Source organism: Primulina tabacum, chromosome 18 (assembly GCF_025594145.1).
Source record: "Primulina tabacum isolate GXHZ01 chromosome 18, ASM2559414v2, whole genome shotgun sequence".
In the NCBI taxonomy this organism is placed as follows: domain Eukaryota; kingdom Viridiplantae; phylum Streptophyta; class Magnoliopsida; order Lamiales; family Gesneriaceae; genus Primulina; species Primulina tabacum.
This window is the reverse complement of record NC_134567.1, coordinates 22,086,862-22,104,313: the sequence shown is the minus strand read 5'-3', so window position 1 is coordinate 22,104,313 and position 17,452 is coordinate 22,086,862. Positions and strand designations below refer to the sequence as shown.

The following is a 17,452-nucleotide window of genomic DNA, read 5'->3' as shown; positions in this document are numbered from 1 at the left end:
TTCGATGCAACAAGACGAATAAAGCATCTTTGTTTTTGAAAGATGAAAAACGATTATATATTACATAATAGTTTATTGGCGTCTATTTTAGGATCATGTACACATGTATAAAGTAGAATTTTTTTTAAAACAAAAGAAAGTGTAACGAGAATCATCATAGTATAACCCCAAAAAATAGTATAACCCCAAAAAATTGAAATACATGAAGAAACAAGCATTAAGCCAGCCTTCATGTTTCTAATCATTCCTCCATCCAAGAGGCACGAAAAGGAAAATAATCAACACTAATAGACCTAGTTCCCAAAAAAGGTGTAGAAAGAGGATTTGGATGAAGTTCAGGGACTTTCAAATTAAAATGGTTCGATCACAAGTTCTATCCGTCTTTGGGATCCTCTCCTTCGAGAAGATCATCGTATGTAACTGGCCTTCGTATTCGATTATGAACAGACGTACGTTTCTCTTCGGTAGAGGACTGTTCAAGCTGGTTCTGATCATGTGACAAAAGCTCCAGACCATTCGATATCTTGGGTTTAATCTGGTTAACTGTATTGAGAGCCCTTCTTTCAGAAGAAGATTCTGATTGTTGTGCATGTGCTTGCTTATTTTGATGATGCTGCTTGAATTGCTTCTGCAACAAGTATCAAACCAAATTGTTACTAACTCGATTACAGTCTATGTGATGCATGTATTGGTTGCAGATATACGAGGGAAAACAAACAGATAAATCATGATTAGAATGTAATAAAATACAAATATTGTCAATGGCCAACCGGTAGGAATAGTGATGAAGAAATTGGTTTTAAGCAAGCAATTTAGTACTTGAATCACATAAGTGAGTGCATATGTAAAAGGTAAAATAAATAAATAGAATACAAGTGTAGAAAGTGCACCTCAAATTTTTTCCCCTTTCTCATGATCTCTTTGTAAGCATTTGGTCACAAGCTTTGATGATAGTCCACAATATGCGACCACCATTACGAAATGGCCACCATCAGCAGTCTTCTGACCTCCACAGGCCTGAATGGCATCAACCTGCACGTTCATGTTCAATGTAACATTTTTTTTTGAGTGATGCGTGAGAAATTAAAAAAAAAAGTCAGAGAAGAGGAAACTAATAATAATCCTATCAATATGGAGAACTAAGATCTTGAAAAGACCGAAAGGTCAATAGTGATGTTCAGCCATTCACAGGTTATAAGTTCAAAAATATCAACCTTCATTAAAAAATTTATGAGTGGTTCATCAAGAAGCTATCTCAATTCTCAGATGAAAGTTTCAGGATAGCGATAGCAAGAAAATCTTCAGCCAAAAGAATCTGCGATGGAGGGAAAACAATACTGAGAATCAGAACTAAGGAGGGGGAAGGAAGTAGACTATATCCCTAAAAGTTGTAGAAAACTATGGTTAACAAATATCTCACCAATCACAATACCAAGGGTCAATTCCAGGTTTTACCAAAACAGTACAGTACTAATGACAGATTCTAATACTTTTCATTAGTTAGCAGTACGAGATAAGTCGGAAAGGGTTCAAAGGTGAGAGCAGCGTGGTTAATCTATGATAATGATGTCATAAAACCTAAAGCACGCTGCCCCACCAAGTAAACACATATCAAAGCTCATCCAAATAGGGATAAGTTCTAAGATTAACGTGCATCATTTTGTCACCAAAACAAGTTTTGGAACCATGTAAAAAAAACGCATTGCATTGTAATGAGAAAGCCAAATGTCGGCTAAGTCAGTTTTTTTATAAAACGCACTTCATCCCATTTTTGGATTGTAAATCTTGCATCGCACTGCAGTGTAAGTACAATAACTCCCTCAAGTAACTTAACCAATTAAGAGATCATAAACATGCAAATCATTCAAGCAAAATTCTCTAACTACAGCACCGTTCAAACCGTCAAAGTCAAGTTTAGTACAATTTGTAAATTTAAAATGAAGATCATCAGCAATAGGTGGCCAGAGATGAAGTGGTACAACAGAACAACACAACAAAGTCTTACCTCTTTGACGAGATCACTCAAAGCAGAGACGTCAATACAACCAACAGCAGTACACATAAGATAAGATTTCCTCTCTCTCAAACGCTTACACACATTTAAAACAAACCTACAAATATTTATACAAAGGAAATAGTCACCAAAAAAATGAAAATAATCGTAAAAACGGGGAAATGTTTTATTTGAAGCTAGCAAAGTTAGAAAACACTGCATCAGAAAATATGAATCCCTGTCAATAGACGGACTATAGAGTACATGTCCAGAATATAAAGAAGCAGGCTGCGTCTGTGATGGTGTTCGTTTATCAACACAAAAAAGTACAGAATTATATTTTCCTCTCTATAAGTGATATAGCAACTTCTAAGGCCACCATGCCATACAAAAATAGTGTAACATAAGGCTATGGATGACAATAGATAACATAAAAAATACGACGACGAAATAATGCCAAAGGGATACTATAAAATGAACAAAATCTTGCTTCAAAATGTTTCAAACCTGTTGATATCAGTAACATTTGGACCAATATCGATGTCTGTCTTTTGCTTGTTTTTCTTTTTCTTCTTCTTACGTCTTGAATTCCTGTTGTTGGAAACCTGATTAACTTCAACATTACAGCTTACTCCTGATTCAGCCTTTGAAATAGGTTCAAGTAACTCACCCTCTTCAACATCTTGCATCTCAACATCTTGGCCATCCTCAATACCTTCATCATCATAAATTGTGTCAAGCACACTCTCTCCTACTTCCATGAAATCAGCAAACTGTGGAAGTTTCAAAGTTAGATATTCACCACATAAGACCAAGAATGAAAGTATAGTCAAATTCCGCTGCAAATGATCAAGTCTGGGGAACAATTCACATTCGCAATACAGCTAAATTTAATAGTCGACCTATCTCAAGACCAAATGCACAAAAAATTAAGAATATTTCTGGAAGCACATTTTCTTTATTATTAAAAAACATTATAGGGATTATTAAGCCAGATGTAATAATTTTTCTCATCGATGCAACCATTACAGGTAAAATTTAACAATTTGCAGAAGCAAACCTCGATAAAAAAATTTTAAATTAAATATGTTCACATGCCAAAGAAAAAATCATTAGAAACCCTACCAAAATCCAGAATTCCCCAAAACAGAATAGAAGTGACCAAATTTCCCAGGAAAAAAGCCAAAAACATAAAATCAAGCTACAGACGAAAGTATAGAGAAAATAAGAGAACGAGAAAAACAACAGCTACCTGCGAGTATGGAAAACAATGCGTAAGGGATGTTACAGCCCCACAGCTTGAGACGTGGGTTCTATATGATTGGGCCATATATTGTTGGACCAAAATTTTCTGTTTTGGGCTTTTTATATCTCACTTAACCAATAGCCTTATAGCCCATTCAATTGAATTCAGACAAAAGAATAAATAAATAGCTCATTTAATCAACGGAAATATATCACATTGTATATCAGCTTTAAAATGTATATATATTGTAATGCCCGGTTACTCGTACAAATGATAACAATGCTTTTATGTCGTTTATTACGTAGTTATTTAGCTCATTAGATTTCACGTGATGATTGAGGTATCAATATTGAGATTGAACATGATATTTATATTGTCCATGGTGTATTGAGAATGAATATGTGTTTAAATAGTAATAGTAAGATGTGTACGTAGAAATAGTGTACTAGAAGTGGTGGGAAATGAGATGAAAATATGGTAGTTCGTACGGGTTTTAGCATAATCATTGGAATATTGATCCAAATTATGTGAGGTCATAACCATTAGAAAGCTAATATATAAGGTTACAACTTTCATGCTTTGAGTTTTGTCCAAATCATTGTGGAAGACAAGCCAAAAGCGCCCCAAAGTGGGTCGTGTGTATCGTCACTCCTACAATGACATATGTTGGGAGAATGGGCATAACTTTTTCCTCAGACCTCTAAATGACATGAAACCAGTGGGAGATTCAAGCCAAGACATAGAGTTACAACTTTCGTGTTTACCATTTTTTAAAATTATGAACGGAAGAGCCATTTTTGAAGTGATCTTTGAGGTGGCTGTGCGCAGAGTGGCGCCCGAGCGCCAATGGTTCTGGATTTTTGGTTTCGGACAGAAAGTGCCGCGCTCGAGCGGTAATTTATGACCGCCCGAGTGCCGCCTTGCATATAAGAAGCTAAGTTTCGACTTCCTTGACTTTATTTACCATTCCACAACCTCTTTCCCACAGCAAAACTCGAAAGACACCAATAAATCTTCCTCCAAAAGCTCGTCTCTTCTTCTTCATCATCATTTTGAGGTTAGAAGTTTATTCTCCATCACAAAAACATCATATAAGTGTAAGTTTTCTTCTCTTTTAGTTGTTCCACATGTAGAGGAGTGATTTTCACCTAGTATATACATAGTGATAGGTTTATTGATGTATTTGACAGTATAGGAGCGAGAAACACCGTCTCAAACCAGTGTTCTTAAGCTTGGACAGTAAGTTGGCATATTCTTGAAGTAATACATGAGTAGTATTATGTTTTCAAATATTTCCCATTGATTATTGCTATATGTACATTGTTAGTGTGTTTATTGATGAAAACATAGCACCATATTCCATTGTTATGTATTAAATACGTAAGGAACTCATGAATATTGAAGAGGGGTGCTATATCATGAACACGAACATGAAAATGAAAAGAAAATGACTGATTTTACATGATATAGAGCTTGTTGACATCATGGGTGGTTTTAAGTCCACCAAAGCTATTGGCCAATATATGTTCATGGGGCGTGGGGATGCCAAAGGTTGCTCCCTGACGTCCAACACAGTAGTAGCTATATAATAAAGCAAGCACGGTAGTACAGGTCAACTAATGAGGCTCAAGTACAAAAATGAACATTGAATATATGCTACGGTATGACATGTTTTTAAGATTCATTATTTATCACGACTTGATATGTATGTTCCTTCGATGCATATTGATACATATAAGTGCCAACTTATTGAGTTTTATAAACTCACGTAGCTCATGTATTACAGGATCAGGTAATGAAGATATATAGGATGCCGGTTCGCCAATGGATGCTTGTAACGTGCCTCATCTCGACAAGAACCGGGACTTCTTATTTTGTAGCTTCCGCATATGTATTATAATGAATTGAATGTCAGGGTTTGAAACAAGTTCCACGATATGTGTGAGGATACAATGTATGTTTGTATATTTAAATATGTTTCTATGTATATATGAATGTTGTTGCTTGGGTTTGAGCTTATACAAAATATAGGGACATCATGCCAAAATTTTTATAAACCGTCAATTTGATGCCCTTGTTTGATCTGCTTCATACTATAGGTATATCATTCAAACCCTATTTTGATTATGGTAATTATGCTAAGTATAGTGTAAGGGTGTGACATTTTAGAGTGGTATCAGAGCCCACGGTTCTTCAACAGGGAAGACACTGCACTTCATCCATACATGGGGAACTCGGCAAGTAAGTATCTTTGTATCCCATAGTTTATGCTAAGTTATGTGTTTCTACGTGACCTATATGTAGGTTAAGATAAGCGACGATGCCACCGAAACGTAAGGTACATGAAGGAGAGTCATCTAAGGGCAAGGCCCCAGCAACCGATGAAGGCAGTACACCACGATCGGTAGATGACTATGCCAAATTGCTCCAACAACAAGCAAAAGTCCATGGTGAACAAATACATCAGCTACTGGAGATGCAACGGACTACTCATGAATAGGCACAAGTACAAGCCATAGTACACAGACATGTGCCTGTTCAGACAGACGTATATGATCGTTTTAGACGTTTGAATCCTCCGGAATTCATGGGAAGCACCGATCCAGCAGTAGCAGAAGAATGGATTAAGTCGTTGGAGTCCATCTTCTCGTACCTTCATATGGAAGATGCAGATAAAGTAACTTGTGTCATCTTTCTCTTAACAAAACAAGCAAGAATATGGTGGGAAAGTGCAAAAGTAGCATTACCGGTTAGACCATTGACATGGGGAACTTTCAAAACTGTGTTTTACAACAAATATTTCAGTAAAGACGTACGAGCTAAGAAAGCCAGTGATTTTCTGAATTTAAAGCAAGGAACCATGTCAATGACTGAATATATACAACAATTCGAAGCTGGAGTCCAATACGTACCCTATATTGCCCAGGATGACACAAGTAAGGGCGAACACTTCATGAGGGGACTTCGCTCTGAAATTAAAAGAGATGTACGAATGTCGAAAGTTGCTACCTTATGGTGATACGAATCCTCGTACGAATGAAAGGCAAGCACGAATATATAAATCGCACCCTCAATCCAATAACAAACAAGAAACGATTATTTTGTCCCGATCTTTTGAAACAAGTAACGATTTTGTGATATTCACCTCTAAGCGATTATAACTTAGCAACAAATATCAACGATAAAACAATTGAATTTCAAACGAACCTTCAAAGAACTTGTTTTGACAATCTGTGCGAAGAACAATCGACAAACGCCACAAAGATGCAATCTTTGATAAGTTTGATTTTGATAAACACAAAGCACAAGCTTTGCAAATTGAGAGAAAACTCAAGAACTTTTATCTATCATTCATCATTATTCGTTCATGGTCTGATACACTGAATATATATTCAATAAAGTATGAAAAAGTAGTGTAAAAAGGCTTAGTTATGATAACAAGCAAATTTGACACGGAAGTTGACAAAAGACCGCGGGTGCGCTGCAGACTGGACCGCGGGTGCGCTGCCGCTTCGGCGAAGTTCGGATGCAAAGGACCGTGGGTGCGGTCCTTTTAGGAGAGCGGGTGCGCTCGCCTTCTGACCGCGGGTGCGGTATAGCTTCGGCAATATTCTCTTAAATTTGATTATTATGGACCGCGGGTGCAGTCCCTGAACTGGCGCGGGTGTGCTGTACCTTCGGCAATTGCACTTGAATAACATTCCAAAAACCTCCAATATTATTCCCATGATTCTCAACCTCCTCTAATTTAGACATCCAACTTGTAGGACTTCCTTGATAGCTCATCATGAGTCCTTGAAGTGCATCTTTAAACTTCTTGCTTCGTCCCCTCGTTATAGGTCCTTTGGGCAACTCCAACGACTCCCATGCTTTCTTTGATGCTTGATCAACCACATTTGCATCATTCTCCCCTTCTTGAAAAGGATTTGTCCTCAAATCTTGATCATCTCCTACATCAAACAACGAAAGATCACTGACATTAAAAGTAGAGCTGACATTATACTCACCTGGTAGGTCTAATTTGTAGGCATTGTCGTTGATCTTTTCAAGCACTTGAAATGGTCCGTCACCCCTAGGTAAGAGTTTTGAACGTCGCTTTTCTGGAAATCTTTCCTTCCTTAAGTGCAACCACACCCAATCTCCCTTTTCAAAAATCATCTTTTTCCTTCCCTTGTTGGCTTGCTTCGTGTATTGTAAATTCTTCTTCTCGATGTTATCCTTGACCTTCTCATGCAAAATTCTAACGAATTCAGCTTTCTTCTTGCCATCCATATTCAACATTTCACTCACAGGTAAAGACATCAAATCCAACGGAGTCAAAGGATTAAAACCACATACAATTTCAAATGGTGAATAATTCGTAGTAGAATGAACACTACGATTATAAGCAAACTCAACAAATGGTAAACAATCCTCCCAATTCTTTAAGTTCTTTTTAAGAATAGCACGCAAAAGTGTTCCTAAAGTTCTATTGACAACTTCAGTTTGCCCATCCATTTGAGGATGACATGTAGTAGAAAACAACAATTTTGTGCCAAGTTTAGCCCATAACGTTTTCCAAAAATAACTCAAGAATTTAACATCACGGTCCGAAACAATAGTCCTAGGCATGCCATGCAACCTAACGACTTCTCTAAAGAATAGATTCGCAATGTGATATGCATCATCAGTTTTGTGACAAGCAATAAAATGAGACATCTTAGAAAATCTATCCACAACAACAAATATAGAATCCCCCCCCTTCTTTGTCCTAGGCAACCCCAAAACAAAGTCCATAGAAATATCAACCAAGGTTCACTAGGGACGGGAAGTGGTGTATACAAGCCATGTGGTTGTGTTTTAGATTTAGCTTGTCTACAAGTAATGCACTTATCACAAACACGCTCAACGTCACGTTTCATGTGTGGCCAATAGAAATGTTCATGCAATGCACTTAAAGTTTTAGCCACACCAAAATGCCCCATTAAGCCACCCCCATGTGCCTCCCTAACAAGTAATTCACGAATGGATGATCTAGGGACGCACAACCTATCTTCTTTAAACAAGAAACCATGATGCAAATAAAATTTGTCATGTGGACCATGCATACATGTTTCAAATACTTTCTTAAAATCCTCATCTAGCACATATAATTCCTTCACATGCTCAAACCCCAAAACTTTAGACCCCAAAGTAGAGATTAGTACATACCTCCGTGATAATGCGTCAGCCACTACATTTTCCTTACCTTTTTTGTACTAGATGATGTAGGGAAATGTACCTATGAATGCATCCCACTTGACATGCCGCTTGTTCAACTTCTGCTGCCCCTTAAGGTGCTTAAGAGACTCATGATCCGTGTGAATCACAAACTCTTTAGGCCTCAAGTAGTGTTGCCACACTTCCAAAGTCCTCACAAGCGCGTACAACTCCTTGTCATACGTTGGATAGTTCAGCGCTGCTCCATTGAGTTTCTCACTAAAATACGCCACTGATCGTCCTCCTTGCATCAAAACACCACCAATACCTACACCTGAAGCATCACATTCAATTTCAAAAGTATTAGAAAAATCAGGCAAAACAAGTAAAGGCGCATTAATTAACTTTTGTTTAATAATATTAAAAGACTTCTCTTGCTCTTCGCCCCAATGGAATGGAACGTTATTCTTAATCACCGCCGTCATCGGTGCCGCCAGTGTGCTAAAATCTTTTACAAACCTCCTATAGAAGCTTGCAAGACCATGAAAGCTTCGAACTTGACCAACAGAAGCAGGCGTTGGCCAATCTCGAATAGCACTTACCTTGTCCTCATCCACTTGTATCACCTGCGAACTTACCACAAAACCAAGGAAGACAAGTTTGCTTGTACAAAAATCACATTTCTTTAAATTAGCATATAAATTTTCAGCCCTTAGTGTGATTAGCACAAGTCTCAAGTGATTAACATGCTCATCCAAGTCTTTGTTATATTAGTGGATATCATCAAAGTAAACAACAACAAATTTTCCTATGTATGCACACAAGACATGGTTCATTAACCTCATAAAAGTGCTAGGAGCGTTAGTTAAGCCAAAAGACATGACCATCCACTCATATAACCCGTACTTGATTTTAAAAGCCGTTTTCCACTCATCACCTTCCCTCATCCTAATTTGGTGATAACCATTTTTCAAGTCAATCTTGCTAAAAATACAAGCACCATGCAATTCATCTAACATATCATCTAGTCTAGGTATGGGATGCCTATATTTGATGGTTATATTATTGATTGCCCTACAATCTACACACATACGCCATGAGCCATCTTTCTTAGGAACTAATAAAACAGGTACAGCACAAGGAGACATGGACTCACGCACGAAACCCCTATCTAATAATTCACTTACCTGCCGTTGAAGCTCCTTGGTCTCCTCCGGATTGCTTCTATACGCTGGACGATTTGGTAATGCACTTCCGGGCACAAAATCAATTTGGTGCTCAGTCCCCCTCAATGGTGGTATTCCTTGAGGTAGCTCCTCTGGAAATATATCATCAAACTCCTGCAAAAGGGAAACAACAATGCTCGGAAGATTTCCGGCTATATCACTTGTGTTAAAGAGAATCTCTTTGTAAAGAATCAACACAAGTGTATCATGTGTGTGCAACAATTGTTTCATGTCACTCTTTTGGACCATATATATTTTCTTTTTGGTCTCTTTCCTCTCATTTTCTTTTTCCTTATTTTTCTTTTGTATGGCTATCTCAATTTTTTTATCACTTTTGTTTTTAGCCATTTCATTTTTCTTTTCAAAGGCCATCTCACTTTTTAATTCACTCTTTCTTTCGGCCTCATCTCTCTTCTTCTTTTTCAATTGGTCCTCCAACACTTGTTTTGGGGACAAAGAAAGTAAAACAATGGGTTCTTTCTTGAGTACAAAAGAATATTTATTTCTAAACCCATCATGTGTCACTTGCTTATCATATTGCCATGGTCTTCCTAACAAAATATGACAAGCATGCATTGGTACCACATCACACAATACCTCATCAACATACTTCCCAATCGAAAACGCAACCAAAACTTGTTTGTTCACCTTCACTTCAGCACAGTCGTTCAACCACTGTAGCCTATATGGTTGAGGATGTTTCAAAGTAGGCAAACTCAATTTTTCAACCATCTCAAGACTAGCAACATTGGTACAACTTCCTCCATCTATAATAACGTTGCAAACTTTGCCACTGACAAAACATCTAGTATGGAACAAGTTTTCCCGCTGATTCGTCTCCTCTTCTTTGACTTGGGCACTCATGATACGCCTAGTCACTAATGCCTCACCCACAACTGCTTCATATCCCTCATCAGGATCCTCTAATGCAGGCATCTCATCTTCATCCTCTCCATCATCTCCCTCACTATGAGATTCATACTCCCCATAATTATTCAACACCATCACCCTTTTATTGGGACATTGGCTAGCAATATGTCCAACTCCTTGACACCTAAAACATTTAATATCTCTAGAACGATTAATAGGAGCTTCAGGTTTACCTTGCATTCCCTGCTTAGGCACCTCCTGTTTAATGTCAACTTTGGGCTTGACTACTACCTTGCTTTCTTCACGTTTAACAACGTTGGAACGCCAAGGTGTTGATGTATTCCCAGTTTGTGTGGTACGAACAACTCCTCTCCTCTTGAGTTGTTGTTCCACTTTTATCGCCATTTGCACCATTTCATCTAGATCCAAGTAATGTCTAAGCTCCACTTGGTCTTGAATTTCCCTGTTCAAACCACACAGAAAACGAGCCATAGTAGCCTCACTATCCTCATCTATGTTTGCTCTAATCATGACTACTTCCAATTCTTTATAGTAGTCATCAACACTCTTCACACCTTGTCTCAAAGTTTGTAACTTCTTAAACATTTCTCTATAGTAGTGATTTGGTACAAACCTCTTCCTCATTACGCTTTTCATCTCCGCCCAAGTTTATATAGGCCTCTCATTCCATCTTCTCTTAGTGGTCACTAATTGATCCCACCAAATAAGTGCATAATCAACCAATTCAACCACAGCCAACCTAGCCTTCTTTTGTTCGGAATAATGGTGACAATCAAACACAAATTCAACTCGCTTTTCCCATTCTAAATAAGCCTCTGGATCCGACTTACCATGGAACGACGAAATTTTCATCTTAATGCTGCCTATGTTATTATCTTCCTTATTCCCATCATCGTACCTACCACGTAAGGCTTCTCTTCTTCCCCTACCAAATCCTCTACCTCTTCCGCTTCTACCCCAATTCTCGTTTTGGCTCTCCTCTTCTCCTTCCAAATCATAATCATTCTTTTCTTCATCCACTCTACCCAAACCTTTAGGCTTAGATTTATTTTCACTCGTACTAACTTCAAGCCTATCCAACCTCTCATATAAAGGATCCAACTCGGCCCTCAACATTCTACTAAAATGCCCAAATAACGCCTCCATTTGAACCTTAGATAACCCTTGGTTCGAACTCTCTCCTACTTCCCTCTCCATTTTAATTTCAGATTTTGTACCTGCAATAAAATGTTAGTAGAAATAAAAGATTTTCCTCACCCAAATTCTCACGATCACTCCAAAGAAATAACACTCGCACTCAAATGTTTTTCACTAGAATTTGATAGTTATCTCAAAGGTGTGCTCAATCTTTATATATATATTATTTTTTTTTATCAAACTAACAAGATTCAACTTGTGAACACTTGCAACTGTTTCACATGGATTGCACAAAAACAAGAACGACAGAATAACACAGAACAAATTTTTCGGGAATTCTGGATTATCAAAAGATGATAGAAAAAACGCAGATCTTAAAATAGAACAAAGGATAACACAAAACTTGAAACAGAACAAATTTTTGTTTTTGTTTTTGGTAGATATGACAATAGAAACAAAAGGATACCACAGATCTGAAAACAGAATGAAATTTGAGACAGATCTAAAAAATAACAACAACGATACTTACTTGAATTCAATGAACCAAAGCTCTGATACCAAATGATATGAATCCTCGTACGAATGAAAGGCAAGCACGAATATATAAATCGCACCCTCAGTTCAATAACAAACAAGGAACGATTATTTTGTCCCGATCTTTTGAAACAAGTAACGATTTTGTGATATTCACCTCTAAGCGATTATAACTTAGCAACAAATATCAACGATAAAACAATTGAATTTCAAACGAACCTTTAAAGAACTTGTTTTGACAATCCGTGCGAAGAACAATCGACAAACGCCACAAAGATACAATCTTGATAAGTTTGATTTTGATAAACACAAAGCACAAGCTTTGCAAATTGAGAGAAAACTCAAGAACATTTATCTATCATTCATCATTATTCGTTCATGGTCTGATACACTGAATATATATTCAATAAAGTATGAAAAAGTAGTGTAAAAAGGCTTAATTATGATAACAAGCAAATTTGACACGGAAGTTGACAAAAGACCGCGGGTACGCTGCAGACTGGACCGCGGGTGCGGTGCCGCTTCGGCGAAATTCGGATGCAAAGAACCGCGGGTGCGGTCCTTTTAGGAGCGCGGGTGCGCTCGCCTTCCGCGGGTGCGCTCGCCTTCTGACCGCGGGTGTGGTATAGCTTCGGCAATATTCTCTTAAATTTGATTATTATGGACCGTGGGTGCAGTCCATGAACTGGCGCGGGTGCGCTCTAACTTCGGCAATTGCACTTGAATAACATTCCAAAAACCTCCAATATTATTCCCATGATTCTCAACCTCCTCTAATTTAGACATCCAACTTGTAGGACTTCCTTGATAGCTCATCATGAGTCCTTGAAGTGCATCTTTAAACTTCTTGCTTCGTCTCCTCGTTATAGGTCCTTCGGGCAACTCCAACGACTCCCATGCTTTCTTTTGTGCTTGATCAACCACATTTGCATCATATGGGGAGATAGTGGAAAGAGCACTTATGGCTGAACAGGACGAATAAGACATTGACAGAGATAGGCAACAGCGAAGGCAGCAGTACTTTCAAAAGAGCCAAGGAACAGGACAAGGCAAAAAGACCGATAGCAAGGGTACTCGACCAGAGGAACCCCGTGACAAGGGTACCCTTCCACGTAAAGAACAGGACAGGCCACCTTGTCCTAAATGTGGCAAACTTCATGGCGGGGAATGTATGCAAGGTTCCAATGTTTGTTATCGTTGCAAAAAGCCAGGGAATCTCGCCAGGAATTGTCCAGGGAGTTCTAAGAAAGTACAGGGACGCCTTTTCTCGATGACCAAAGAAAAAGTGGATGCGGATACATCGATGATCGCTGGTATGTTCTTGATTTCTGGTATTACTGCTATTGTTTTACTAGATTCAGGAGCCACGCATTCCTTTATTTCGGAATCGTTTGTAAGGAGACTGGGCATTACAGCAAGTACAATAGAGACGCAACTCGCCATAGCCTTACCTTCCGTGCAAGAATTACAGACAGATCAGATTGTGCGAGGGTGTCCAATATATGTCCAAGGCCATCAGATGTATGCTGAATTGATTGTTTTGAAAATGACCGATTTTGATGTGATATTGGGAATGGATTGGCTCTCGAAGTACAGAGTTACTATTGACTGTGGCATAAAGATGATCAAGTTTGCACCAGTAGGAGCTGAACCATTCACAGTAGCAAGTGCAGGTATATCCTTACCTCTTCGGATAATCTCTTGTATGAAGGCTTGTAAATTACTACAGAAGGGGTGTCAAGGATATTTAGCATCTGTGTTAACTAGTGATCCACTTGTTCGTGAATTGAAAGATACAGATGTGTTTGTGAATTTCCAGAAGTATTTCCTGATGATGTAACAGGCTTACCCCCAGATAGAGATATCGAATTTGTAACTGATGTTGTGGCAGGAACTCATCCGATCTCAAAAGCTCCTTATCGATTAGCTCCTACAGAAATGAAAGAATTGAAAGAATAGTTACAGGAGTTGCTTAATAAAGGGTTTATTAGACCGAGCTTTTCACCGTGGGATGCACCTGTTTTGTTTGTGAAAAAGAAAGACGGTACTCTTCGTTTATGTATTGATTATCGGGAGTTGAACAAAGTGACAATTAAAAACAAATATCCACTCCCCAGAATTGATGATTTGTTTGATCAGATGATATATCAAAGACTGCCTTCCGAACCAGGTACGGGCATTATGAATTTCTTGTAATGCCATTTGGACTAACAAATGCACCAGCAGCTTTTATGGATTTAATGAATAAAGTTTTCAATCCATTTCTAGACAAGTTCGTGATTGTGTTTATAGATGATATTCTCATCTACTCACGAACTGTAGAGGAGCATCGAGAACATTTGCAATTAGTTTTGCAGACTTTGAAGGATAAACATTTATATGCCAAATGGAAGAAATGTGAATTTTGGCTTGAACAAGTAGCATTCTTAGGTCATATCATTTCAAAAGAAGGCATATCAGTGGATCCAAGCAAGATTGAAGCTGTTAATAACTGGATACGACCTACCACTGTTACCGAGGTACGTAGTTTTCTTGGGTTAGCTGGTTATTACCATCGGTTTATAGCGGGATTTTCTAAGATAGCATTGCCTTTGACTGCGTTAACACGAAAGAATGTGAGATTTGTATGGAACGAAGAATGTGATCACAGTTTTCAAGAGTTAAAGGCAAAATTGACATCAGCACCGGTCCTTGCTATTCCAGAAGGATCGGGAGATTTTGTGGTATACAGTGATGCTTCGAAACAAGGTTTAGGAGCAGTTTTAATGCAGCACGGGAAGGTGATTGCTTATGCCTCAAGACAGTTGAAGGAATATGAAAAGAATTATCCCACACATGATTTAGAACTGGCAGCAGTGGTATTTGCATTGAAAATATGGCGCCATTATCTGTATGGTGAACGGTGTGAAATTTACACGGACCACAAGAGTCTGAAATATTTATTCACGCAAAAGGAACTGAATATGAGACAATGACGTTGGTTGGAATTGGTGAAGGATTACGATTGTGTTATTAACTATCATCCAGGTAAAGTCAATGTTGTTGCAGATGCGTTAAGTCAAAAGTCCAGTTCTATTGCTGCAATGCAAGTACAAGAACAAATCCTATGGGATTTGCAGAACTTGAAGCTTGATGTTATTCCAAATGGAGCTGCAATTCAGTTATCATCTCTTATGGTTCGACCAACGCTTGCAGACAGAATCAAGGCCGAACAAAATACAGATACTGAATTACAACAACTGAGACAGCGAGATGAAGAAAAAGGAAATTTGAACTATGAATTGAATGGGGAAGGAATATGGACATATCGAGGGAGGTTGTGTGTACCAAAGCAAGGAACAATCAGAAATGACATTCTTATTGATGCTCATGCCACTCCCTATTCGATCCATCCAGGAGGCACAAAAATGTACAAAGATTTGAAACCATTATTTTGGTGGCCAGGTATGAAAAAGGACATTGCTCAATTTGTTGCACAATGTCTAACTTGTCAACAGGTCAAGACTGAAAATCAAAGACCAGCAAGACTCTTGAAACCATTTCCTATTCCTGAATGGAAATGGGAACACATCACGATGGATTTCATTCTTGGTTTGCCAAGAACACAAAGAGGGTTCAATGCTATATGGGTTATTGTGGATCGACTTACGAAATCAGGTCACTTTCTTCCAGTGAAGACCACATACACGATGAATCAATATGCTGAAGAATACATCCAAGAGACAGTGAGACTTCATGGCATCCCAGTGTCCATTGTATCTGATAGAGATCCCAAATTTATGTCTGCATTTTGGAAGATTTTACATCATGCTATGGGAACTCGATTAGCATTTAGTACAGCATTCTACCCTCAAACTGATGGATAATCAGAATGAGTGAATCAGATCTTAGAAGATATGTTGAGGGCTTGTACTATTGACTTTCCAGGTATTTGGGACAGTAAACTACCATTGGCTGAATTCACATATAACAATAGCTATCAGTCAAGTATCGGAATGGCACCATATACTGCCTTATATGGTAGAAAATGTCGATCTCCAGTACATTGGGATGAAATAGGAGAAAGGAAATTATTAGGCCCTGAATTGGTACAACAGACAGCCGAATTGGTAACCAAGATCAAAGAAAGAATGCACACTACCCAGAGCCGACAGAAGAGTTATGCTGATGTGCGACGTCGTCGATTGAAATTTCAGGTTGGTGACCATGTATTTGTAAATATATCACCATTGAAGGGCATTTTGCGTTTTGGTAAGAAGGGAAAATTAAGTCCAAGATATATCGGTCCGTTTGAAATCTTGGAAAGAATAGGAGACAGGGCCTACCGAGTTGCTTTACCACCGAACTTATCAAATGTTCATAATGTTTTTCATGTTTCCTTGCTACGAAAGTATTTGGCCAATCCTTCTCACGTTCTTCATTATGAACCATTGGAGATTGCATCAAATCTCTCGTATGAAGAACGACCGATCCAAATCCTCGATAGGAAATCAAAAGTGTTACGAGGCAAGGAAATACCCTTGGTTAAACTGTTATGGCGCAATCATGCAATTGATGAGGCAACTTGGGAGCGAGAGGACGAGATTCAACAGAGATATCCTGAACTATATGGTACGTCAAATTTTGAGGACGAAATTCTTTGAAGGAGGGGAGAATTGTAATGCCCGGTTACTCGTACAAATGATAATAATGCTTTTATGTCGTTTATTACGTAGTTATTTAGCTCATTAGATTTCACGTGATGAGTGAGGTATCAATATTGAGATTGAACATGATATTTATATTGTCCATGGTGTATTGAGAATGAATATGTGTCTAAATAGTGATAGTAAGATGTGTACGTAGAAATAGTGTATCAGAAGTGGTGGGAAATGAGATGAAAATATGGTAGTTCGTACGTGTTTTAGCATAATCATTGAAATATTGATCCAAATGGTGTCAGGTCATAACCATTAGAAAGCTAATATATAAGGTTACAACTTTCATGTTTTGAGTTTTGTCCAAATCATTGTGGAAGACAAGCCAAAAGCGCCCCGAAGTGGGTCGTGTGTATCGTCACTCCTACAATGACACATGTTGGAAGAATGGGCATAACTTTTTACTCAGAACTACAAATGACATGAAATTAGTGGGAGATTCAAGCCAAGACATAGAGCTACAACTTTCCTGTTTACCATTTTTCAGATTATGAACGGAAGAGCCGTTTCTGAAGCGATCTTTGAGGTGGCTGTGCGCAGAGTGGCGCCC

The 17,452-nt window shown here is 38.3% G+C and overlaps 2 protein-coding genes across 6 annotated transcripts; one reads left to right on the top strand and one right to left on the bottom strand.

Annotated features, from left to right (window-relative positions):
* Positions 1-110: 110 nt before the first annotated feature.
* Positions 111-3,419, bottom strand: LOC142533454 (uncharacterized). 5 transcript variants are annotated; one of them, XM_075640216.1, is made up of 5 exons: positions 3,246-3,419; positions 2,501-2,766; positions 2,006-2,111; positions 891-1,032; positions 111-628 (listed from the first exon to the last, which is right to left on the bottom strand). In XM_075640216.1, the coding sequence occupies exons 1-4, from the start codon at positions 3,321-3,323 to the stop codon at positions 892-894; spliced, it is 591 nt and encodes a 196-aa protein (XP_075496331.1). In that variant the 5' UTR covers positions 3,324-3,419; the 3' UTR covers positions 111-628; position 891. The 5 variants fall into 5 exon arrangements, 4 of the variants coding, with proteins under 4 accessions (XP_075496331.1, XP_075496335.1, XP_075496333.1 ...); XM_075640220.1 differs by having other exon boundaries at positions 3,119-3,376; XM_075640218.1 differs by lacking the exon at positions 111-628 and adding an exon at positions 1,215-1,315 and having other exon boundaries at positions 1,002-1,032; positions 3,246-3,417.
* Positions 3,420-13,475: 10,056 nt separating this feature from the next.
* LOC142532368 (uncharacterized) lies at positions 13,476-15,739 on the top strand. Its single transcript, XM_075638683.1, has 4 exons — positions 13,476-13,518; positions 14,657-14,953; positions 15,254-15,614; positions 15,703-15,739. Exons 1-4 carry the CDS (start codon positions 13,476-13,478, stop codon positions 15,737-15,739), a joined length of 738 nt encoding a protein of 245 aa, XP_075494798.1.
* The last annotated feature ends 1,713 nt before the right edge of the window (positions 15,740-17,452 follow it).